The 25,472-nt window shown below is 36.3% G+C and overlaps 1 protein-coding gene across 1 annotated transcript in view; it reads right to left on the bottom strand.

The window, feature by feature from the left end:
* The window catches only part of ATRX (ATRX chromatin remodeler), a 247,901-nt gene that overhangs the window by 3,399 nt on the left and 219,030 nt on the right, over window positions 1-25,472 (bottom strand). Inside the window, 4 exon segments of the mRNA XM_073799062.1 lie at window positions 538-666; window positions 1,179-1,274; window positions 2,015-2,140; window positions 2,983-3,132. Coding sequence (XP_073655163.1) covers window positions 538-666; window positions 1,179-1,274; window positions 2,015-2,140; window positions 2,983-3,132 — 501 coding nt within the window.

Below are 25,472 nucleotides of genomic sequence, written 5' to 3'. Positions count from 1 at the left end.
CACAGAAATTGATTCCCTGGTGTCAAGAGTTGAAATTTCCCAGTGCAAGGCAGATGGCTGGCAAAGACCATGCTAGGAAAGATGATCAAGGATCCTGGAATATGCTAGTCTTTTAAAGAATTACATAATTTAGTAGGAACCTGTGTCATGTATCATTTATAGCTCCACTTTTTATCTCAAATTAAATATATTAAAAAGTATACATATTTGTGGAAGTTGTTTTAAAATAGTAAATGTGGTAAAAAGTCTGGCAAAAATCCCTTTTTAGATGTCCAGAATATACAAAAATAAAATTATAGGAAAGAGAGTCTATGTAAACTTCAAGGAGACCCATTTGGGAAGTTGTTGCTCCTTTGCAACAAAAGACATTACCTTTATTTGACATTACTAGGTTTTTAGATAAAGTTTCTCTGGGAATAACCAATGACCATCCATCCGTCCATATGAGGGAATGGTTATTGACACAGATGTCACACAAACTGATTATTATAAATTCAAGAAAATTAAACATAACCTAGAGATAGTCCAAATTCTTACCATCTGTTGTTTTGTCAATACGTCATTGTAGATTGCTTCTCTTCGTTTAACATCAAGCTCCTGGCTGGCTTGTCTACTTAATGCTAACGCCTGTACCTGGGCCTCTGAGAGATTCATGTTTTCCTTCCACTAAAAGAAAAGTTTCTATTTACTCCTTATTGCAGTAGAGTTGAGAAAAAATAATTAAGGTACTTAAAGATACTGAGGATTTTTTAAGTTTTTTTTTTCCTTTTCCTTTACTCTTTTCTAAAGAAGACAATGATGTAAAAGCCGGGTACTAAGTTGTCCACTATTGTACAAAGGTTACCTATGTCTGGAATAAAACTATTTGGATTTAATTCATGCAACTGGTAATTAAAGTACATTTATGTAAACAATGCACACATTTCTATGATTAACTGATTTCCAAATTCTTAGATTTTACATTTCTCTTTTGTGCCAACATCCAGGTAAAACTGAATTACATATAGCTTGGCACTATATTCCAGTTTATTAGTATTTTACTGTTGCAAATCACGTTATAAGGATTACGCTCTTTTCCCCATGGAAGTAATGAGTCAAACAACAATTAAAAATTAAAACAAATGGAGGGGGGAGAACACAAACTGCAAGTTGGAATAAACAACTGCCAATTAACTTACTACAGCTGAAATTATATCTTCAAGAGGCTGAATCCTCACTGCTGTCACACTGTTTGTTGCTTCCACAACTTTTTCTCTTCCCTGATTAATGAGGTCCTAGAAGAATGCAAGAAATAACTTTATAAGGGCATGTAAAAGACAGCATAGTTTTAAAGTATAGGGATCCTTTCTCTTGCCAATTTATAGCACTTGGTCTTAAAACTCTTTAAATAATTGAAAAGAACAGCAAAATTCAGCATCAATAAAATGGAGTAAAACTCATCAGTGAGGGTCTTGTTAGGAAGATAAAAGTTTGGGTTCTATTGCACCAATATTTTAATAATTTAAATGACTCCATAAACACATTTTAAAAAGAAAACCACAGATTAAATTATTAAATTATTGGTATATTAAAACCTAGTCCTTCTTATTTAAATCATAACTGATTCTAGTTTTCAATTACTTATTTCAAAATACTGTGCATTATCGTATACTTAATGTTGCATCTACACTGCATTAGAATATAAATCAATGTGTGTATTTATCCTGTTTATTCAAAATATTTTATAACTGAAGAAAGTGCTATTTCCCTAGCCAGTCAGCTGCTCTATTGTTCCTTAATTAAAATTATTCAAACTACATTAATTCAAGGCCTGATTCCCTTGTGCTCTGAACAAACCACATTTTATTATACTATGCTGGTTCAAAAAGGTCAACAAATAAAAGAATACTTTCTTGGTCTATTCAGAGGTAATCTTTTGGAGAATGTGATATTCCAGCATAGGGAACCTTCAACAACAGGGCATTTGAAATTGCCTTTAATTCAAGTTAAACTACTTTTGTACTTCACAACATACCTCCAGCTGTTGATTACTCATTGCTGACAGGGCTCCCAAATTGAAAGGAATATAAGGAGTTTGAGAGTTGAAACTGACAGGGGGTAAATTGGTCCCAGTTGGTATGTTGAAACGCATGGTCAGTCCCTAAAAACAAAAAAATATGCACTTTCCACATTGTGATTTAAAACTTGAAATTCTACATCACCTACTGGTTTAGAAAAAAATCCACATTCTCAGATCTAGGAAATTATTAACACTCTTTCACACACAAACAAAACACCCTTTTCACCCGAAACCAAGATCTTCTTACATAGAAAGCTTTAACCCCTAAAGGTGTACTCTTTTTCTGATAATTCCCACAGAATGGGGCAACTCAGAGAATTCTGATGAGACTACTAAAATCACAACGTTAAAGAAGTTTGGTACAATGAGTTTAAAAAGGATTCAGGCATTAGGATAAGGTTTCCCATATGCTCAGGCATATTTTTGCTCAAGTGGGGGTGGTGTTTAAAACAGATGTGGAACTATTTTAAATAAAGTTGCTGCTGGAGATTGACACTAATGTCTAATAATGGAGTCTTTCTGTGTTCTGATAATCAGTCAAAACTTAGATTTCATGGTACACATGCTAAAAGCAACATTTACTCCTACCTCCAAACTCTAAGCTCCTATATGTCTGTTACTACTGTGAGGGTGTTGATGGAAGTTAAGTGATGCTAAATATATAGCTTCCCACTAATCTCTCAATTTAGCAAGTGCTAATCAGAAATGAGGTTACTACTCTTTAAGGGGAAAATATTTTCTTCTCTCCTCTCCTCCCACTCTATCACCAAAGGTACCGAAAAGCCCATAAACAGAGTCTCCTACTTGGAGACTCTGTTCCTGAAGATTCACTACATTACTACCTGTTCCAAATGTGACGTTTTTCTTCCCCCACTGTTCTTTTAAATGACTAACATAAAAAAAAAGCATTTCAAATGAACTACCTTCTTCTCTGCTTCATACTCAGCCCAAGCTGCTTTTCTTTCTTCTTCAGTCAACTCTTCTTCTTCTTTGTGGTCCAAAAGAGAATCATGTTCATGATATCCTACAATGTGTTCTTTATGTATTTGAAGAAGTTCTGCAAGTATGGTGTCCTGTTTAGAGGGGTTGAAATAATAATTATTTTCTCCCTCTGGATCATATCTCCATAGATCTTTGGCCTACTGTTAGACTAGAAGCTAGAAACTGGCTGCTATACATATTTCTGATATATATGATAAATTACCTAGAAAACATTCACAATACATGCAACACCAGCCCCTTACGTAAGAATGTTATGTTTATACAGCATGTTTTAGGGGCTCAATTTTTTAATGACTACTTTTCATCTTTCAAGGTTTTTTCCTCCAACTTTTTTCTAACTTTTTCATATGCATTTTGTTTTGTGCTTTGTTCTGAGTTGATAAAAAAATGCTAACAGAAGTCTGCTTAACTCAGAGATAACACTGAATGAATGTGCTAAAAATCATGGCTACTCCTGTTCTTACATGTTTAACAACTTTATTTTCATAATCACTTCAGCTACCAACCACTATACTAACAAAAACTAAATTTAAATTAATCAAAACAGCTACAGAACAGTTTAACTGGAACATACAATCCTTATATTTCAATTGTAAGAAGGTCAAATATAAATTACACTGTAAGGACACACGGTTCAAATTTAAACTGATATACACTGTTTATCAATTTATTATCATAGTGTCTTTTTTAAAAGTCATAATGTCTTAAGCCAGTCTTTTAAGGTTAAAAAAACTAAAAGCTTAAAAATTGGGATCATTTATATACTCATTAAGAACACCAAACTCCTGCTCTGTGTGATTATGATTATGAGAGAGACACACACAAACGGAGATTTGGGGAGCAGGGGGTTAAAGTGAACCATGGGTATGTTACTTGCTAATAAAAAATTAAAATATTCACAAGTTGTTTATTAAGAAATAAAAGATGAAAACCTGGATATATAAAAGGCAAATTAATTCACTTTACAAAAGGATTTTCCATAGCTTCTAACAGCAAGTTTCCTTAGAACACACTTTCTAAATTGAGTGTGAACTTAGTGAAAGAACGTAAATAATATTTGACTGGCCAAAGGAAGGTACAGCGAGGTATATAGCACATTAAATTTAAACTTAATCTGCATCTAATAATGCTTAATGCCTCCATAAGTTTAGCATAGACTTTTGTCTATGAAAAGAATTTTGTCTTTACATCTTCAACCATACCTAGAGTATAGCGTCCAACACAGGGTAGGGGCTCAAATGTTTGTTAAATAACTCAAGATGAAAAATTCAGCTCATGAGGCCCTAAGTTTTTTTCTGTACAAGAGCAAATGCTGACACCAATTCCAAACATTCTGATATTTGGCATCATGTTAACAAACTTTTTATCTTGCTACCTCAATAAATAATCACTTCATAATTTCACGAAAGAAAAGGAACTGATTTTCTTAATGCATACAGCTGTAATTGAGATTTTATAATTCATTTTGAAGGCATGTGCTATTTCTTTCGTTGAAAACATTAAAAGACCATACAAGCAAGAGGGCTCAAGAAAGTCTACTGGTGGAACACATATATGTTAATAAGTTTATTCTTTTAAAATGTTAAGTAAACATTTCTCTCCTGCACCAGTGTAGAAGTCTGCCATCAAAGCTGACTTCTCTGGCCTATGACATATAGAACAGGTTTATCATCACTAGATAGATCTCCAAAGTTCAGAGTTACTGACCAGGCAGGCAGGGAGATAGGGCAGTCTGAATTAAATTCTGTTAAAAGATAATGCTTTCTTAGATGTGTGTCTCCCATGCTTACCCCCCAAGCATGACTCAGGAGAGAGGTATGTAATAAAACCAGATAACATTGACTAATATTTTTAGCAAGTGACCATGCCAAGTACAATTAGGAAAGTTAGCTGTTCTACAAAATACCAAATAAATTACAAGGTAGAAATGTTCTATAGATAGTCCCTAATTTTACTTCTGTCTAACAATACGTGATGTTCTTAACCATAGTCAAAAATCACATTTCTCTAAGACAGCAACCTAAGGGAAAGACCAGGAGAACTGTGTGCTAGGAACTGAATTTATTTTTCAGCTGTGTGGTTTCTCCGTAATACTGGATAATAACTTAATCTAGTTATGACTATAAGTTAAACATGGATGAAATATTCTACCATCACATATGTAACAGGATGAGATAAGAATAGCAGGAATAAATGAAATACCCAATTATTTGGAAATAAACACTATGTCAATCAAGTGTAATGTTTATTTCTCAATTATAAATACCACGATCCATACATTAACTACTTTTTATGGTTAGAGAAAAACCTTTCCAGAAATGCATGTATGCAGTGTGCATACATGCACACACATACACACAAACACACCCATATACACCCTTTTAAAAAGTGTCTGTGATTTCAGGGAGCTTTATCAAGTTAGTCCTTAGCATCCTGTAATTTCAAAGTCCAAACTTATCATCTTGAAATTGGTAGAAACTGATGTCCAGAGAGGCAAAGTAACCTTTTTCCAATCACAGAGCTAAGGACTAGCTGGGACTAGAAGATAAATTTCCTGACTCCTATCCAGTGATTATTCTATCACACTGTAAAGAATGACTGTTTTCTTGAGGTATAGTGCCCTCTATTTCCCAGATCTATTCTCTTAAAAAAAGAAAATTCCCTAAAGGATTCCAGGGGAAGGAAAAACTTAAGTAGGTCTATTTTTTCTCTTTTTAACACCTTTGTTCTTTCTGAAGTTTTTAAAAACAAGTATGTGTTAATTTTTTAATAAAAGAAAATATAAAAACTGAAACAAACACAATTCTTAGACAAAAACTTGTGAAAGGCCAGTTCATGCTTAGCCTGAACCTGACGTGAACTATTTTTACCATTCTCATCTTCAGGAGATATTCATTTCAGGAAATCCCATTCTAAAACCTTTAAATATCTTCTCCCCACCAATTCCAGATTTAAGATCTATGCTATCAAGTCAAACATGATTGCCTAATTTTAAGGTCAGATTATGATAGAGGTTCAGCTTCTGCCCATGCAATAACTTTCATTTTGACCCACAGTCAACTAAAATGTCAACAAGTCAGAGGAAAAGTGCATGTGACTTAGCTTTCTATCATTAAAAAAATTTGGACCCTTTTCCTAAAACATTACCTCCCTGCTAACATCAAGCCAAAAAATCAATCATATTGCTACTACTGGCTACAGCACTCCCTTCTTTTCAAAGAATTTTTAAAAATTTTAATGGAAACGATGTTAATATCTATTATAAAAACTAGAGATAACTACTGGTAACATTTGTTGTATATCCCGCCACACATTTACACTTAACACACGTGTGTGCACACATTTTCACATAAAAATGGGATTGTACTATATTTAAAACCTACCTTTCTGCCTTAATATCTTTCCATGAACATTATTTTACATTAAATACAAACTTTCATTGTTTTTAATGGCTGCAAGGTGTGAACATTATATAGATACACTTTATCATCTATTTAATTATTCTCTTCAGAGTTTATCAAGACATTTATGCCACTTCTAGTTTTTAATTATTACCAAATCTGTAATGAAATAGGTTAATGGTAAATTTTAGGGACTTCCCTGGTGGCACAGTGGTTAAGAATCTGCCTGCCAATGCAGGGGACACAGGTTCAAGCCCTGGTCCGGGAAGATCCCACATGCCACGGAGCAACTAAGCCCGTGAGCCTCTGCTCTAGAGCCCATGAGCCACAACTACTGAAGCCCACGCGCCTAGAGCCTGTGCTCCGCGACAAGAGAAGCCACCACAAAAAGAAGCCCGTGCACTGCAACGAAGAGTAGCCTCCACTCACCGCAACCAGAAAAAAGCCTGCCGCAGCAGCAAAGGCCCAATGCAGCCAAAAATAAATTAATTAATTTAAAAAATTTTAATGTATTATTATATGAACCACTTGTTCATACAATAATATGCCGACAATACTCAAGGACTCAGACGAGTATGTTTACCACTATCTTCATTTTAACAAAGAAAAGACATTACATAAAAGTTAACTGACTTTTATAGGAACAAGATTCATTTATACATTTCAGAAGCATGAAAGCAGAAATCTTTCTTTCTTCCAGAGTGTTGTGTAAGACACAAATAACAGAAAGAAGATACAGGATTTCTGATACAAACTGTTTCTACATCTTTCCCATTTAAATTAATTGCAGCATACTGTCAATACAAGAAACTTGATGAGATTAAGAGGGCAAAAAAGTATTTGTAACAAGATCTTCAGAATATTTCTTTGGGAAAAAGTTTTGCAAAATCTAGAGCAAGTTATAAAAGTTAATAAAGAAAAATTTCATCCCAATATACAATATAATCGTGGAGAGGTTTTTTGTTTTTTCCCCTTGAAGCATGCATTTATATTAGTTGCTATAGTAACACTATTATTGAAAACAATACTGGAACAGAATCTATAATCACTAGGCCAACAGTCATCAAAATGAGGTTTAAATTACATCCAAATGTGTACCTTTACTTTTCTTTGTCTAAACTTTATTTTTCCTTAAATAAGTGAAAAAGCTTACAAGCTGGGAAAAGCATGGTCTATATTCTAGCTAACAACCTAAATTAGTTTGAGCTTCAAAATGACTAGTTCAATTAATAAAATAAAATTAATGATAAACTACAAGTTTAAGTTAATCTATTTAGAAGTTTAAAGTATTTGGTAAGCTGACAAAAATTTCCGTTTCATTAATTCTGAAATTCAACCTTGAAAATAAAATTTTTAAAAAACAATCAAGACTTTGCCTAGAGGTGGGGGCAAGGATTTGCCATGTTTCAAAATATTTTGCTTGCCATCACTTTGAACTTGAGTTTCATAATATCTGGAAATAAAATGTCACTAGAATACTTAAGTGTCACAGGACCCACTCAAAAAGCTATGAAAAAATTCCTTTTATTACTTAAATAAGTCTAGATTCTTAATAAATAAACAATATTCCTGGTCAAAAAAGTTTCTATTTTCAAATTTAAAGCCTCTTTCTTCCCAAACTACACAAGAAAAAAATGCAACATATTTGATGAGTAACTAGAGAGCTATTGAATGAAGTTCACATACCACCTCATATCAGATTTTTAGGTCAAGAGTACATAACCCTTGCCAAAGAGCATTGATAAATATATCCAGATTCTCAAATTGTAGGTATGAATAAGATAGTGACAACTACAGAACTTGTAACTTTCAAGGAAAGAAAAGGCAGGCCTGCCAAACTGACACTGGTGGAGGGTAAAAGCCAGAATCTCCTTTGATAAAAATGTTTTATACTCAATTTAACATTTAAAGAACTAGATACTATATTTAGCATTTAACCTTTAAAAACTGGTGATCCATTACAATTCTTATACATGACATATGCCATTCACTGCGAGGTAAAGAGTGTCATTCTGCATTTTATATGACTGTAGTAACTTTCTAGAGGTTGCAGCTTTCCAAGTAGAGCCTGAATTTAACTCAATTCTTATGCTATACAATCTGGAGTTCACATCATCTCTTTAATTTATTAACACTGTTACATCCTCTAACTCAACCATAGGTGTGCTCTAAAAAATATATGAAAATAAGAGGGAAAGCAGTTATTTAGCAGTTCAAATTACATTTAAAGAAAGAAAACATCAGGGACTTCCCTGGTGGTCCAGTGGCTAAGACTCCGCGCTCCCAATGCAGGGGGCCTGGGTTCGATTCCTGGTCAGGGAACTAGATCCTACATGCTGCAACTAGGAGTCCGCATGCTGCAACTAAAGATCCCATGTGCCGCAACTAAGACCCGACCTGGTGCAGCCAAATAAGTAATAAAGTAAATAAATAAATGAATGCTTTTAAAAAAAGTATGATTGATAAAAAAGAGAAAGAAAACATTCAAATATAAAATGGTTTTAAAAATGACATAAATAAGGCCATCTAATGATTCTTATATTGACCAAATCTCTCCCACAATTTATATTCCTTGAAGGGTCCAAAGTAATAAATTTGATGTAAAAAGCTCAGTCATGAAAACATTAGTAATTGAAGAGACAGAAGTGAGACATTCACCTACTTAATTCCCCTAAAAGCATCACAGCTTCAATTTCCCACTGTCCCTACTCCTGGAAGTTTTACAAGACACATTTGAACCAGCCAACCTCAGTTACACACTTTAGGATATTAATACACAGATACTGTGGCACTCAAGTACCTATACTAATTCAGAATCACTGTCACTTCAACATATTAGTTATGTCCTCTGAACTCCCCTAAATGAAAATGGAAAAAACTGAAAGGACATATAGCCATGCTTACCATGTTTCTCTTGACAACAATTTTATGTATGACCAGACTGCATGAAATATAAACATCAGTATAATTTTGTGGGAATCAACTGATTTGATAACAAAAGAAGACCTGTACCAGTCTTTTGATTTTCAGAGGAAAGTTTACTGGCAGAATTTAAATGAAAGAATATATATATACATATATATATATATATATATATATATATAAAAATCACAGTGGTTAAAATCACAGGCTCTAGAGTACTGCTCCAACAGTACTCTGGGCAATGATGGAAACGTTCTGAGTCTGCACTATCCAATATGGTACCTACTGAGCACTTGAAATGTGACTAGTGTGATTGATGAACTAAAACTTTAATTTATTTAAATGTAAATAGCCACATGTAGCTAGTGGCTTTTGTACTGGGCAGTGCAGATCTAGAGTCTTACTGGGTTTAAATCCTAGCTCTAACACTTATTAGCCCTATGTCCTTGAGCAAGTTATCTCTCTGGATCTAAGTTTCCTGGTCTGCAAAATGGGCCTAATAAGTATCTACTTCACAGGATTACTATGGAGACTAACTATTACACAGGAAGTATTTAGCAAAGTGCCTGGTTTACCAATGACCTCTGCATTGCTAAATCTAATGGTCACTTCTCAGACCTGATCCGATCCATCTACCAGTAACATCTAACAGCATTTAATCACTTTCTTCACCAAAATATTTTCTTCTCTTGGACAGCTAACTGGGACCAAGAAAAGACTCTACTAGGTGTTAATTTACCACTTACTCTTACTTTCAACACCTTTTCTAAAGGTCTAAAGCAGACCCTCACTTTAAAAAACAATGTATTCCCATACAGAGAGAGTAGTTTTTACACCTTAACCAAGTCTTCCTATTGAAAAATTCATGAAACAAATTTGACAGGACAAATTATCTGATATCAGAATTGTCCTAGAAAATTCTAGATATATGGCCATCATAATTATAGAAGGACCAATAAGTTATTACTTGTCCTGAGAATGTACATATTTAAAAAAAATTTAGCTGATGCTCATAGGATACCTCTCATTACCTAAATGAAAGCATGGTAAGCCAAAGCAATTTATATATGTGAAGATCAATTTGTTGGGTTGACCAAAAAGTTCCTTCGTTTTGTTTTGTTTTGTTTTGTTTTTTTTTTTGCGGTACGCAGGCCTCTCACTGTTGTGGCCTCTCCCGTTGCGGAGCACAGGCTCCAGACGCGCAGGCTCAGCGGCCATGGCTCACGGGCCCAGCCACTCTGCAGCATGTGGGATCTTCCCGGACCAGCGCATGAACCCGTGTCCTCTGCATCGGCAGGCGGATCCTCAACCACTGCGCCACCAAGAAAGCCCCCTTCGGTTTTTAAGTAAAAATAAAAGACATATTTTTCATTTTCAACAAGAACTTTATTGAACAACATAGTCACCGTTTTGTTCCACTACCTTCTGCCATTTTTCAGGCAACTTCATAATTCCATCTTCCCAAAACTTTCTGTCTTTTGAGCAAAGAACTGTTCCACGTGCCTTTTACAGTCTTCCAGGGAATTGAAATTTTTTTGTAAAGAATTTTTTTTTTTGTAAAGAATTGAAAGAATTTTGTAAAGACTGAAATAAATGGAAATCCGAAGGTGCAATATCTGGTGAATACAGCAGGTGAATCAGAACTTCCCAGCCAAGTTGTAACAGTTTTTGCCTGGTCATCAAAAAAACATGCTGTTTTGCATTATCCTGATAGAAGATAACGCGTTTTCTGTTGACTAACTCCAGACGCTTTTCATCAAGTGCTGTTTTCAGTGGAATGAATCGTTTGGTTTGCCAGAAGGAGCTCATAATAGAGGACTCCCTTCCAATTCCACCATATACACAACATTACCTTCTCTGGATGAAGACGGGTCTTTGGTGTGGTTGGTGGTGGTTCATTTTGCTTGCCCCATGATCTCTTCCATTCCACATTATTGTACGGTATTTACTTTTCATCGCTCATCACAATTTGTTTTCGAAATGGAACGTTTTCGTTATGTTTAAGTAGAGAATCGCACACAAAAATATGGTGAAGAAAGTCTTTTTCACTTAACTTATGTAGAACACAAACATCAAAGCGATTAACATAACCAAGCTGGTGCAAAGATTTTCAACGCTTGATTTGGACATTTTGAGTATGTCAGCTATCTTCCGTATGGTATAACACTGATTGTTCTCAATTAAGGTCTCAATTTGATCACTATCAACTTCAACTAGTCTACTCGACCGTGGAGCATTGTCCAGTGAGAAATCGCCAGCACGAAATTTCACAAACCACTTCTGACATGTTTGATCACTCACAGCATCTTCTCCATACACTACACAAATCTTTTTTGCGTTTCAGTTGCGTTTTTACCTTTCTTGAAATAATAAAGCATAATATGCTGAAAATGTTGCTTTTTTCCTTCCATCTTCAATATTAAAATGGCTACACAGGGACTTCCCTGGTGGCACAGTGGCTAAGAATCCACCTGCCAATGCAAGGGACATGGGTTCGAGCCCTGGTCCGGGAAGATCCCACATGCCGTGGAGCAACTAAGCTCGTGCACCACAACTACTGAGCCTGCACTCTAGAGCCTGCGAGCCACAAACACTGAGCCCGCACGCCACAACTACTGAAGTCTGCATGCTCTAGGGTCCGCGTGCCGCAACTACTGAAGCCCACGTGCCTAGAGCCCATGCTCTGCAACAAGAGAAGCCACTGCAATGAGAAGCCTGCCCACTGCAATGAAGAGGAGCCCCGGCTTGCCACAGCTAGAGAAAGCCCGCACGCAGCAGCGAAGAGCCAACACAGCCCAAAACAAATAAAATTTTAAAAATAAATAAATTAGTTAAAACAAAACAAAAAAATGGCTACACAAAAATTCACCAATTTTGAAAAGTTTTCTTTAAATGTGAGCTGATATGACAGCTGTCACTATACAATCTAACAAAATTGTTTCAAATGAAGTTAAAGACAACTAAGCACTACTAGAGCCATCTTATGGAAAACACTGAACGAACCTTTTGGCCCACCCAATATTTTACGAGAGATTGAAGCACAAAGAGCAGTAAAATTAGTAAAAATTTTTGTCTATGTAAAGATAAAGTGCCTTGTTTGACTTTTTCCCCGTTCTCTCTTTTAAAGAATTTTTATCTTATTATATTTAATTGAGGTATGGCTGATATACAATATAAGTTTCAAGTGTGCAACATAGCGATTCACAATTTTTAAAGGTTATACTCCACTTTTACTTATTATAAAATATTGGCTATATTCTCTGTGCTATACAATACATCCTTGTAGCTTTTTTATTTTATACATAGTAGTTTGTACCTCTTAATCCCCTACCCTTATCTTGCTCCTCCCCACTTCCCTCTCCCCACTGGTAACCACTAGTTGGTTCTGTATATCAGTGAGTCTGTTTCTTTTTTGTTACATTCACTAGTTTGTTGTATTTTTTAGATTCCACATATAAGTGACATCATACAGTATTTGTCTTTCTCTGGCTGACTTATTTCAATAAGCGTAATACCCAAGTCCATCCATGTTGTTGCAAATGGCAAAATTTCATTCTTTTTTTTATGGCTGAGTAGTTTTCCATTGTGCATATGTTACCACATCTCCTTTATCCATTCATCTGTTGAAGGACACTTAGGATGCTTCCATATCTTGGCTATTGTAAGTAATGCTGCTATGAACATTGGGGTGCACATACTTTTTTGAATTAACATTTTCATTTCTTTCAGATATACACCCAGAAGTAGAATTGCTGTGTCATATAGTAGTACTATTTTTAGTTTTCTGAGAAACCTTTTTTGGAATTCTAACTTTGCTCTTTAATAATTGGGTAATCTCTCAGAACCAATTCCCTTACTACAAAGGGGTAATACCACCTGTAACTAATAGGACCACTGTAAGGATAAAAAGAGATAATAGGGGCTTCCCTGGTGGTGCAGTGGTTGAGAGTCCGCCTGCCGATGCAGGGGACAAGGGTTCGTGCCCCGGTCCGGGAAGATCCCATGTGCCGTGGAGCGGCTGGGCCCGTGAGCCATGGCCACTGAGCCTGTGCATCCGGAGCCTGTGCTCTGCAACGGGAGAGGCCACAGCAGTGAGAGGCCCGCGTACCACAAAACAAACAAACAAAAATAAACATACTGTCTTTATGATAAGGGAAACAGACAACACAAGACTATGTGGCAGAATTCTGGGACAGACCAAAGTCTAAAAGATGGGTCCATACCCTTTTTAGCCCAAGTTAGCTCTCTATTTTAGCATATCAAAACAGTTTTCTTAAGCTGGAGTCTGAATCCAAGTCACCTTTTTACAGATTTTTTTTTTTTTTTTTTTTTTTTTTTTTTTTTTGCGGTACGTGGGCCTCTCACTGCTGTGGCCTCTCCCATTGCAGAGCACACACTCCGGACGTGCAGCCTCAGCGGCCATGGCTCACGGGCCCAGCCGCTCCATGGCATGTGGGATCTTCCCGGACTGGGGCACTAACCCGTGTCCCCTGCATCGGCAGGCGGACTCTCAACCACTGCACCACCAGAGAAGCCCTTTACAGACTTTTTAAAATGCTAAGCTGGGACTTCCCTGGTGGCGCGATGGTTAAGAATCTGCCTGCCAATGCAGGGGACACGGGCTCAATCCCTGGTCTGGGAAGATCCAACATGCCGTAGAGCAACTAAGCCCATGTGCCACAACGACTGAGCCCACGCGCCACAACTACTGAAGCCCACGTGCTGAAACTACTGAAGCTCGTGCGCCTAGAGCCCATGCTCTGCAACAAAAGAAGCCACAGCAACGAGAAGCCTGCGCAGCGAAACAAAGAGTAGCCCCCGCTTGCTGCAGCTGGAGAAGCCCACGCACAGCAATGAAGACCCAATGCAGCCTAAAATAATTACAACTAAAAAAAACAGACGGCTGAAACACTGTCATATAAAATAATGAGGAGGAGACCTTTAAGATGGTGGAGGAGTAAGATGTGGAGATCACCTTCCTCCACACAAATACATCAGAAATACATCTACATGTGGAACAACTCCTACAGAACACCTACTGAACACTGGCAGAAGACCTCAGACTTCCCGAAAGATATATATATTATTTTCCTTTTGCTCTATTTCTGAGTATGTGTATGCTTCTTTGTGTGATTTTGTCTGTACAGCTTTGCTTTTACCATTTGTCTGAGGGTATTGTCTGTCCGTTTTTTTTTTTTTTTAGTAAAGTTTTTAGCACTTGTTAGCATTGGTGGATTTGTTTTTTGGTTTGGTTGCTCTCTTCTTTCTTTCTCTTTTCTTATTTTTAATTACTTTTTAAAAATTTTTAATAATTTTTTATTTTAATAACTTTATTTCTTTTTATTTGATTATTTCTTTCTCCCTTTCTTTCTTTCTCCCTTTTCCTCTAAGCCATGTGGCTGACAGGGTCTTGGTGCTCTGGAGGGGTGTCAGGCCTGTGCCTCTGAAGTGTAAGAGCCGAGTTCAGGACACTGGTCCACCAGAGACCTCCCATCTCCACGTAATATGAAATGGCAAAAGCTCTCCCAGAGATCTCCATCTCAATGCTAAGACCCAGCTTCACTCAAAAACCAACAAGGTACAGTGCTGGGCACCCTATGCCAAACAACTAGCAAGACAGGAACACAACCCCACCCATTAGCAGAGAGGCTGCCTAAAATCATAATAAGGTCACAGACACCACAAAATACACCACTGGATGTGGTCCCACCCACCAGAAAGACAAGATCCAGCCTCATCCACTGGAACACAGGCACCAGTCCCCTCCACCAGGAAGCCTACAGAACCCACTGAACCAACCTTAGCTACAGGGGGCAGACACCAAAAACAACGGGAACTATGAACTTGCAGCCTGTGAAAAGGAGACCCCAAACACAGTGAGTTAAGAAAAATGAGATAACAGAAACACACAGAAGATGAAGAAGCAAGGTAAAAACCCACCACACCAAACAAATTAAGAGGAAACAAGGAGTCTACCTGAAAAACAATTCAGAGTAATGGTAGTAAAGATGATCCAAACTCTTGGAAATAGAATGGAGAAAATACAAGAAATGTTTAACAAGGAACTAGAAGAACTAAAGAGCAAACAAACACTGATGAACAACACAATAAATGAAATTTAAAAACTCTAAAGGAATCAACAGCAGAATAACTGAGGCAGAAGAATGGATAAGTGACCTGGAAGATAAAACAGTGGAAATAACTACTGCAGAGCAGAATAAAGAAAAAGGGATGAAAAGAATTGACACAGTCTCAGAGACCTCTGGGACAATATTAAACACACCAGCATTCAAATTATAGGGGTCCCAGAAGAAGAAGAGAAAAAGAAAGTGACTGAGAAAATATTTCAAGAGATTATAGTTGAAAACTTCCCTAGTAAGGGAAAAGAAATAGTCAATCAAGTCCAGGAAGTGCAGGCAGTCCCATACAGGATAAATCCAAGAAGAAACACGCCAAGACAGATATTAATCAAACTATCAAAAATTAAATACAAAGAAAAACATTAAAAGGAGCAAACGAAAAACAACAAATAACACACAAGGGAATGCCCATAAGGTTAACAGCTGATCTTTCAGCAGAAACTCTGCAAGCCAGAAGGGAGCAAGGCATATTTAAAATAATGAAAGGAAAAAATCTACAAGATTACTCTACCCAGCAAGGATCTCATTCAGACTCGACTGAGAAATTAAAATCTTTACAGACAAGCAAAAGCTAAGACAGTACAGCACCACCAAAGCAGCTTTACAACAAATGCTAAAGGAACTTCTCTAGGCAGGAAACACAAGAGGAGGAAAAGACCTACAATAACAAACCCAAAACAATTAAGAAAATGGGAACAGGAACATACATACTGATAAACAGTTTAAATGTAAATGGATTAAATGCTCCAACCAAAAGACACAGACTGGCTGAACGGATACAAAAAAAGACCGGTATACATGCTGTCTACAAGAGACCCACTTCAGACCTAGGGACACATAAAGACTGAAAGTGAGGGGATGGAAAAAGATATTCCATGCAAATGGAAATCAAAAGAAAGCTGGAGTAGCAATTCTCATATGAGACAAAATAGACTTTAAAATAAAGACTACTACAAAAGACAAAGACGGACACTACATAATGATCAAGGGATCAATCCAAGAAGAAGATATAACAATTGTAAATATTTATGCACCCAACACTGGATCACCTCAATACATAAGGCAAATGCTAACAGCCATAAAAGGGGAAATCGACAGTAACACAACCATAGTAGGGGACTTTAGCACCCCACTTTCACCAATGGACAGATCATCCAAAATGAAAATAAACAAGGATAAAAAGCTTTAAATGATACATTAAACAAAATGGACTTAACTAATATTTAGAGGATATTCCATCCAAAAACAGAAGAATACACTTTCTTCTCAAGTGCGCATGGAACATTCTCCAGGATATATCATATCTTGGGTCACAAATCAAGTCTTGGTAAAGTTAAGAAAATTGAAATCATATCAAGTATCTTTTTCAACCACAATGCTATGAGCCTAGATATCAATTACATGAAAAAATCTGTAAAAAATACAAACACATTCAGGCTAAACAATACACTACTTAATAACCAAGAGATCACTGAAGAAATCAAAGAGGAAATTAAAAAATACCTAGAAACAAATGACAGTGAAAACATGACGACCCAAAACCTATGGGATGCAGCAAAGTTCTAAGAGGGAAATTTATAGCAATACAATCCTACCTCAATAAACAAGAAACAGCTCAAACAAACAACCTAAGCTTACACCTAAAGCAATTACAGAAAGAAGAACAAAAAAAACCCCAAAGTTAGCAGAAGGAAGGAAATTATAAAGTCAGATCACAAATAAACTTAAAATAAATGAAGGAAACAACAGCAAAGATCAATAAAACTAAAAGCTGGTTCTTTGAGAAGATAAACAAAATTGACAAACCATTAGACAGATTCATCAAGAAAAAAAGGGAGAAGACTCAAATCATTAGAATTAGAAATGAAAAAGGAGAAGTCACAACAGACGCTGCAGAAATAACAAAGGATCAAGAGAGATTACTACAAGCAACTATATGTCAATAAAATGGACAACTGGGAAGAAATGGACAAATTCTTAGAAAAGCACAACTTTCCAAGACTGAACTAGGAAGAAATAGAAAATATAAACAGACCAATCACAAGCACTGAAATTGAGACTGTGATTAAAAATCTTCCAACAAACAAAAGCCCAGGACCAGATGGCTTCACGGGTGAATTCTACCAAACATTTAGAGCTAACACCTATCCTTCTCAAACTCTTCCAAAATATAGCAGAGGGAGGAGCAGTCCCAAACTCATTTGCAGAGGCCACCATCACCCTGATACCAAAACCAGACAAAGATGTCACAAAGAAAGAAAACTACAGGCCAATATCACTGATGAACATAGATGCAAAAATCCTCAACAAAATACTAGCAAACAGAATCCAACAGCACATTAAAAGGATCATACACCATGATCAAGTGGGGTTTAACCCCTAAGTGCAAGGATTCTTCAATATACACAAATCAATCATTGTGATACACCATATTAACAAATTGAAGGATAAAAACCATATGATCATCTCAATAGATGCAGAAAAAGCTTTCAAAAATATTCAACACCCATTTATGATAAAAACTCTCCAGAAAGTAGGCATAGAGGGAACTTACCTCAACATAATAAAGGCCATATATGACAAACCCACAGCCAACATCGTCCTCAGTGGTGAAAAACTGAAACATTTCCACTAAGATCAGGAATAAGACAAGGTTGCCCACTCTCACCACTATTATTCAACACAGTTCTGGAAGTTTTAGCCATGGCAATTAGAGAAGAAAAAGAAATAAAAGGAATCCTAATTGGAAAAGAAGAAGTAAAGCTGTCACTGTTTGCAGATGACATGATACTGTACATAGAAAAACCTAAAGACTCTACCAGAAAACTACTAGAGCTAATCAATGAATCTGGTAAAGTAGCAGGACACAATATTAATGCACAAAAATCTCCTGCATTCCTATACACTAATGATGAAAAATCTGCAAGAGAAATTAAGGAAACACTCCCATATACCACTGCAATAAAAAGAATAAAAAACCTAGGAATAAATCTACCTAAGGAGAAAAAAGACCTGTATGCAGAAAACTATAAGACACTGATGAAAGAAATTAAAGATGATACAAACAAATGGAGAGATATACCATGTTCGTGGACTGGAAGAATCAACATTGTGAAAATGACTCTACTACCCAAAGCAGTCTACAGATTCAATGCAATCCCTATCAAACTACCACTGGCATTTTTCACAGAACTAGAACAAAATTTTCACAATTTGTATGGAAACACAAAAAACCCCAAATAGTGAAAGCGATCTTGAGAAAGAAAAACGGAGCTGGAGGAATCAGGCTCCCTGACTACAGACTATAGTAGAAAGCTACAGTAATCACGACAGTATGGTACTGGCACAAAAACAGAAAGATAGATCAATGGAACAGGATAGAAAGCCCAGAGATAAACCCATGCACCTATGGTCAACTAATCTATGAGAAAGGAGGCAAGGATATACAGTGGAGAAAGACAGCCTCTTCAATAAGTGGTGCTAGGAAAACTGGACAGCTGCATGGAAAAGCATGAAATTAGAACATTCCCCAACACCATACACAAAAATAAACTCAAAATGGATTAAATACCTAAATGTAATGCAAGACACTATAAAAGTCTTAGAGGTAAATATAGGCAGAACATTCTATAACATATATCACAGCAAGATCCTTTTTGAACTATCTCCTAGAGAAATGTAAACAAAACAAAAATAAACAAATGGGACTTTAAGAACTTAAAAGCTTTTGCACAGCAAAGGAAACCATAAACAAGACAAAAAGACAACCCGCTGAATGGGAGAAAATATTTGCAAACGAAGCAACTGACAAACGACTAATCTCCAAAATTTACAAGCAGCTCATGCAGCTCAATACGAAAAAAACAACTAACCCAATCCAAAAATGGGCAGAAGGCCAAAATAGACATTTCTCCAAAGAAGATTTACAGATTGCCAAAAAGCACATGAAAGGATGCTCAACATCACTAATCATTAGAGAAATGCAAATCAAAACTACAATGAGGTATCACCTCACACCAGTCAGAATGGCCATCATCAAAAAGATCTACAAACAATAAATGCTGGAGAGGGTGTGGAGAAAAGGGAACCCTCTTGCACTGTTGGTGGGAATGTAAATTGATACAGCCACTATGGAGAACAGTATGGAGGTTCCTTAAAAAAACAAAATAGAACTACCATATGACCCAGCAATCCCACTATTGGGCATTATACCCTGATAAAACCATAATTCAAGAAGAGTCATGTACCACAGTGTTCACTGCAGCAATATTTACAATAGCCAGGAGATGGAAGCAACCTAGGTGTCCATCAACAGATGAATGGATAAAGAAGATGTGGCACATATATACAGTGGAATATTACTCAGTCATAAAACGAAACGAAATTGAGTTATTTGTAGTGAGGTGGATGGACCTAGAGACTGTCATACAGAGTGAAGTGAGTCAGAAAGAGAAAAATAAATACCCTATGCTAACACATATATATGGAATCTTAAAAAAAATGGTTCTGACGAACATAGGGGCAGGACAGGAATAAAGACACAGACATAAAGAATGGATTTGAGGACACAGGGAGGGGGAAGGGTAAGCTGGGACGAAGTGAGAAAGTGGCATGGACTTATATACACTACCAAATGTAAAATAGATAGCTAGTGGGAAGCAGCCACATGGCACAGGGTGATCAGCTCGGTGCTCTGTGACCACCTAGTAGGGTGGGATAGGGAGGGTTGGGAGGTAGACACAAGAGGGAGGAGATGCAGAAGGGAATAGATATGGGAACATATGTATAGCTGATTCACTTTGTTATAAAGCAGAAACTAACACACCATTGTAAAGCAGTTATACTCAAATAAAGATGTTAAAAATAAATAAATAAATAAAATAATGATAATAAAAAGAACATTTTTTAAAAAAAGCTAAACTGAATGCATAAATGCATGGTGACACTGTTCTAAGAACTTCAAATGAAATATCAAATTTGTCATAATAACTGTCTGAAGTACATACTATTTTTAACCCCCATGTTACTGATGAGATCTCTAAGATTGCGAATCAGAATGGGCTGCTGGTCCCCTCTCTGAAAATCAACCTGCAGAAAAACTACAGAAGGGAAAAGGAAACATGAAGTTCAGGAACTTATAGACACAGACATGTGTGTGCAATATCACTGGGGTGACGCAACGGGCATCATATGCCATCTAAAGCACAGTTACGGGAAAAATAATTCAAATTAATATGTATGATAGGTGTACTTAAGGAAATAAGGGAAGGCATTACCAATATGAAATTCAAATAAAAATTATCTTAAAAGGGTCAAAATGAAATATTTTGGATAAAAATAATCATTGAAATAAATAATGTATAGTATAAATAGCAGGAGAGGTACAGCTGAAGAATAACTTCGTGAGTTTGGAGATCAGACTGAGACACTTTCCCAGAAGACAGCAGTAAAGGATAAAGAAATAGGAAATGCAAAAGAAAAGCTAAAAGATATGGAAGCTAAAAGCAGATGGGCAGGCATTCAGTAATAACAGTCTCAGAAGGAGATGAAAATAAAAATGGAGAGGATGAGATTTTTGAGGAGTAATGGACACCAATTTCTCAGAACAACAGATCAAGAAACTGAGGCACAGAAAAGTAAAATAACTTGATATGGTCGAGATTCAAACCCAGGTCACCTTGTCTGAGTGCTCTTGCCCTTAACCGCCATGCTATACTGACTGAGGACTGAAGATCAATAAATTCAACATCAAAGATAATTAAGGAGGACTGGAATCAGCTTTGCCACTCTAGGATTTTGCAGTAACTAAAAGATGAAATCTATACTCTCCAGTATTACACACCTTGATAACATTGCAAATGCCTTTCCATAAACTCACAGCACTGGTTAAAAAGGAAGTGTGAAGAAGTAAAGAAAAGGGAACCCTTGTGCACTGTTGGTGAAAATGTAAATTGGTGCAGCCACTATGGAGAACAGTATGGAGCTTCCTGAAAAAAATAAAAATAGAACTACCGTATGATCCAGCAATTCCACTCCTGGGTATTTATCCAAAGGAAACTAAAACACTGACTCAAAAAGATATCTGTGAGATTGGGATTGACATGTATACACTGATGTGTATAAAATGGATGACTAATAAGAACCTGCTGTATAAAAAAATAAACAAAATTCAAATATCCAAAAAGAAAAAGGTATCTGCACTACTATGTTCAACACAGCATTGCTTACAATAGCCAAGACATGGAAACAACCTACGTGTCATCCATGGATGAATGGATAAAGAAAATGTGGTACATACAATGGAATATTACTGAGCCATAAAAAAAGAAAATCCTGCCATTTGTAACATGGATGGATGGTGAGGGCTTATGCTAAGTGAAGTAAGTCATACTGAGAAAGACAAATATCATATGATCTCACTTATATGTGGAATATAAAAAAGCTGAAATTATAGAAACAGAGTAGAGTGATGGTTTACAGGAGCTGGTGTGTGTGTGAGAGATGGAGAGATATTTGTCAAAGGGTACAAATTTCCAATTATAAGATGAGTAAGTTCTGGTGATACAATGTACAGGGTGTTGGCTATAGTTAATACTGTATTGTATATTTGAAAGTTGCTAGAGAACAGATCTCAAAAGTTCTCATCAAAAAAAAATTGTAACTATGTATGGTGATGGATGTTAACTAGACATTGTGGTGATCATTTTGCAACATACACATATATCAAATCATTATGTTGTACATCTGAAACTAACATAATGTTATATGTCAATTATATCTGAATGGAAAAAAGTTGGATATAAAAAGAAGAAAGTGTCAAGTCCTAGCAAAGGAGACTGCCTCATTTTACTATTTTCACAAGTTTATTCACATAACATATTAATGGCAGCATAGTAGAGTGTAGTAGTTAAAGAGCATGGGGTCTGGAATCATTGCACTAAGATCAAATGCAGGTGACACCACTTCTCTCTGTCATAATTTTATCACCTATAAAATAGAAATAAACTCTACTGGCTTTGTAAGGTGGCTATAAGGATTACATGATTCAGTGCTAATAAAGCCCTTAATACAGTACCTGGCTGCTGGGAAAACTGGACAGCTACATGCAAAAGAATGAAATTAGAACATTCTCTAACACCATGCACAGAAATAAACTCAAAATGGATTAAAGGCCTAAATGTAAGACTGCATACTATAAAACTCTTCGAGGAAAACACAGGCAGGACGCTCTTTGACATACATCACAGGAATATCTTTTTGGATCCGTCTCCTAGAGCAATGAAAATAAGAACAAAAATAAACAAATGGGACCTAATTAAACTTAAAAGCTTTTGCATAGCAAAGGAAACCATAAATAAAACAAAAGGACAACGTACGGAATGGGAGAAAATATTTGCAAATGAAGTGACTGACAAGGGATTAATCTCCAAAATATACAAACAGCTCATACAGCTCAATATCAAAAAACCAAACAATCCAATCAAAACCTGGGCAGAAGACCTAAATAGAAACTTCTCCAAAGAAGAGATACAACTGGCCAAAAAGCACATGAAAAGATGCTCAACACTGCTAATTATCAGAGAAATGGAAATCAAAACTACAATGAGGTATCACCTCACACTGGTCAGAATGGCCATCATCGAAATGTCTACAAATAATAAATGCTGGAGAGGGTGGTGGAGAAAAGGGAAGCCTCCTACATTGTTGATGGGAATGTAAATTGGTATAACCACTATGAAGAACAGGATGGAGGTTCCTTAAAAAACTAAAAATAGAGCTACCACATGATCCTGCAGTCTCACTCCTAGGCATATATTCAGAGAAAACCATGGGCATATATCCAGAGAAAACTATAATTCAAAAAGATACATGCACCCCAATGTTCACTGCAGCACTATTTACAATAGCCAAGACATGGAAGCAACCTAAATATCCATCGACAGATGAATGGATAAAGAAGATGCGACACACACACACACACACACACAATGGAATTATTACTCAGTCACAAAAAGGAATGAAATAATGCCATTTGCAGCAACATGGATGGACCTAGAGATTATCATACTAAGTGAACTAAGCCAGGCAGAGAAAGACAAATACCATATGATATCACTTATATGTGGAATCTAAAAAAATTAAAAAATGATACAAATGAACTTATTTACAAAACAGAAAGAAACTCACGGACTTAGAAAACAAACTTATGGTTACCAAAGGGGAAATGGGGGGGAGGGATAATTTATGACGTTGGGATTAACATATACACACAACTATATATAAAATAGATAACCAACAAGGACCTACTGTATATCACAGGGAACTATACTCAATATTTTATAATAACCTATAAGGGAAAAGAATCTGAAAAGGAATATATAAGACTTATGGAAAAACCTGAAGGAACATTTTTGCCAACCCAAATATTTACATATATCTGAATCACTGTTCTGTACACCTGAAACTAACACAATATTGTAAATCAACTATACTTCAATAAAAGTAAATAAAATCTCCGAAATGCACTCAATACACACATTTCAGAACCACATGCCTGTTTTTCTTCTCATAGCATTGGTTTAACTGTCACACTCTATATTTTATGTATTTACCTTATTTATCGTCTGTCTCTCCCCACCCCCACTGCAATGGAAGCTTCACAAGAGCAGGGATTTTTGTCTGCTTTATACATTGCTATAGCCCCAGGATCTTGAACAGTGACTGGCACACAGCAGGTACAGAATACATTTTTGTGAAGTGAATGAAAGTCGGTTTCCTCCCTCCCTCCCTCCTCTTCCTCTTATCCTATGAATAGAGGGTTTGAACTCTGTTTTCACTCCCTTCTTTTTTCATAATTTCCAAGAGCTAGGAATAACTTTCAGGATCTTTGAGACAGATTAAATGTCACACACACTCACCTTCTGCCTAATTCCTTAAAACTCCAACCCAGGTCCAGGCATAAAATAGTTACCAGCTTGCTTCGCATCCTTGTTTGGAATTAAGGAAACATAAATTAATTTGTTCTCACTTTCAACTAAATTAAGGGCAGAAGTCACAGGTTCAGAAACACTGCCTCATTTGGTAGCAGGAGGACTTTTTCCTTAGTGGGTAGGAGGGGAAGGAATGCCTTTTAAAAATGCCAGCAGTCAGATAAAAATACCTTTGTCTTTGGTGAGTTAGGTAAAAATTGTGTTCAATCTATGTCCAAAATTTCCATGTTTAATTGACTTTGGAAGCAATAATAAAAGTCAAATTTTTATCAAAAAAAAATACAGTACCTAGCATAAAAAGCACTCAAACATTAGCTACTGTTCATTATTCTTCTTAATTCAAAGATTTAGCTGATAATAATTAGAAAGGCGAATCATACTCCTATATACCTTGTACTCACAGCAGCGGTAGAGCTTGTTAAAAATACAGATTCCTAGGTGCCACATCAAGAAATTGATTCATTAGGTCTTGGATGAAGCCAGGAATCTGCATTTTTTATCAAGCTGTCAGGCAAATATAAATGCAGGTTAGTCCAAGGCATGTCAACTATTGTCTTAGCTTGCAATTTTAGGACAAAAATTTATTTGTTCATTGTCACTTTTATTGACTATTTGCTATGTGCTAGGTATTATACCAGGAGCTGGGGATACAGTGATGAAGATATACTAATACAATCCCTGCCTGCATAGGCTAGTAAGAAGCATATAACCTAGAGAGAACAGATACATCTTTGGATTTGTATATAAAACCAAAAAGTTTCTACTACTTAATTCATTTATTCAATGAGCATTTACTAAATATAAACCTGGTATTTTCAATTTCAGAATTTCCATGATCCATAGTAGTGGCTATTTCTAGTGCTTCAAAAGGAGACACATTTCCTTAAGTCTATCCCCAATTGCCTCCACTCCCCCAACCCCTCTCCACCCCCGCAATGGAATCTCACATTCCACCCCC

Source organism: Tursiops truncatus, chromosome X, assembly GCF_011762595.2.
Source record: "Tursiops truncatus isolate mTurTru1 chromosome X, mTurTru1.mat.Y, whole genome shotgun sequence".
NCBI classification, from domain to species: domain Eukaryota; kingdom Metazoa; phylum Chordata; class Mammalia; order Artiodactyla; family Delphinidae; genus Tursiops; species Tursiops truncatus.
Note: the sequence above shows the minus strand (reverse complement) of the source record. Positions and strands in the feature narration are given on the sequence as shown.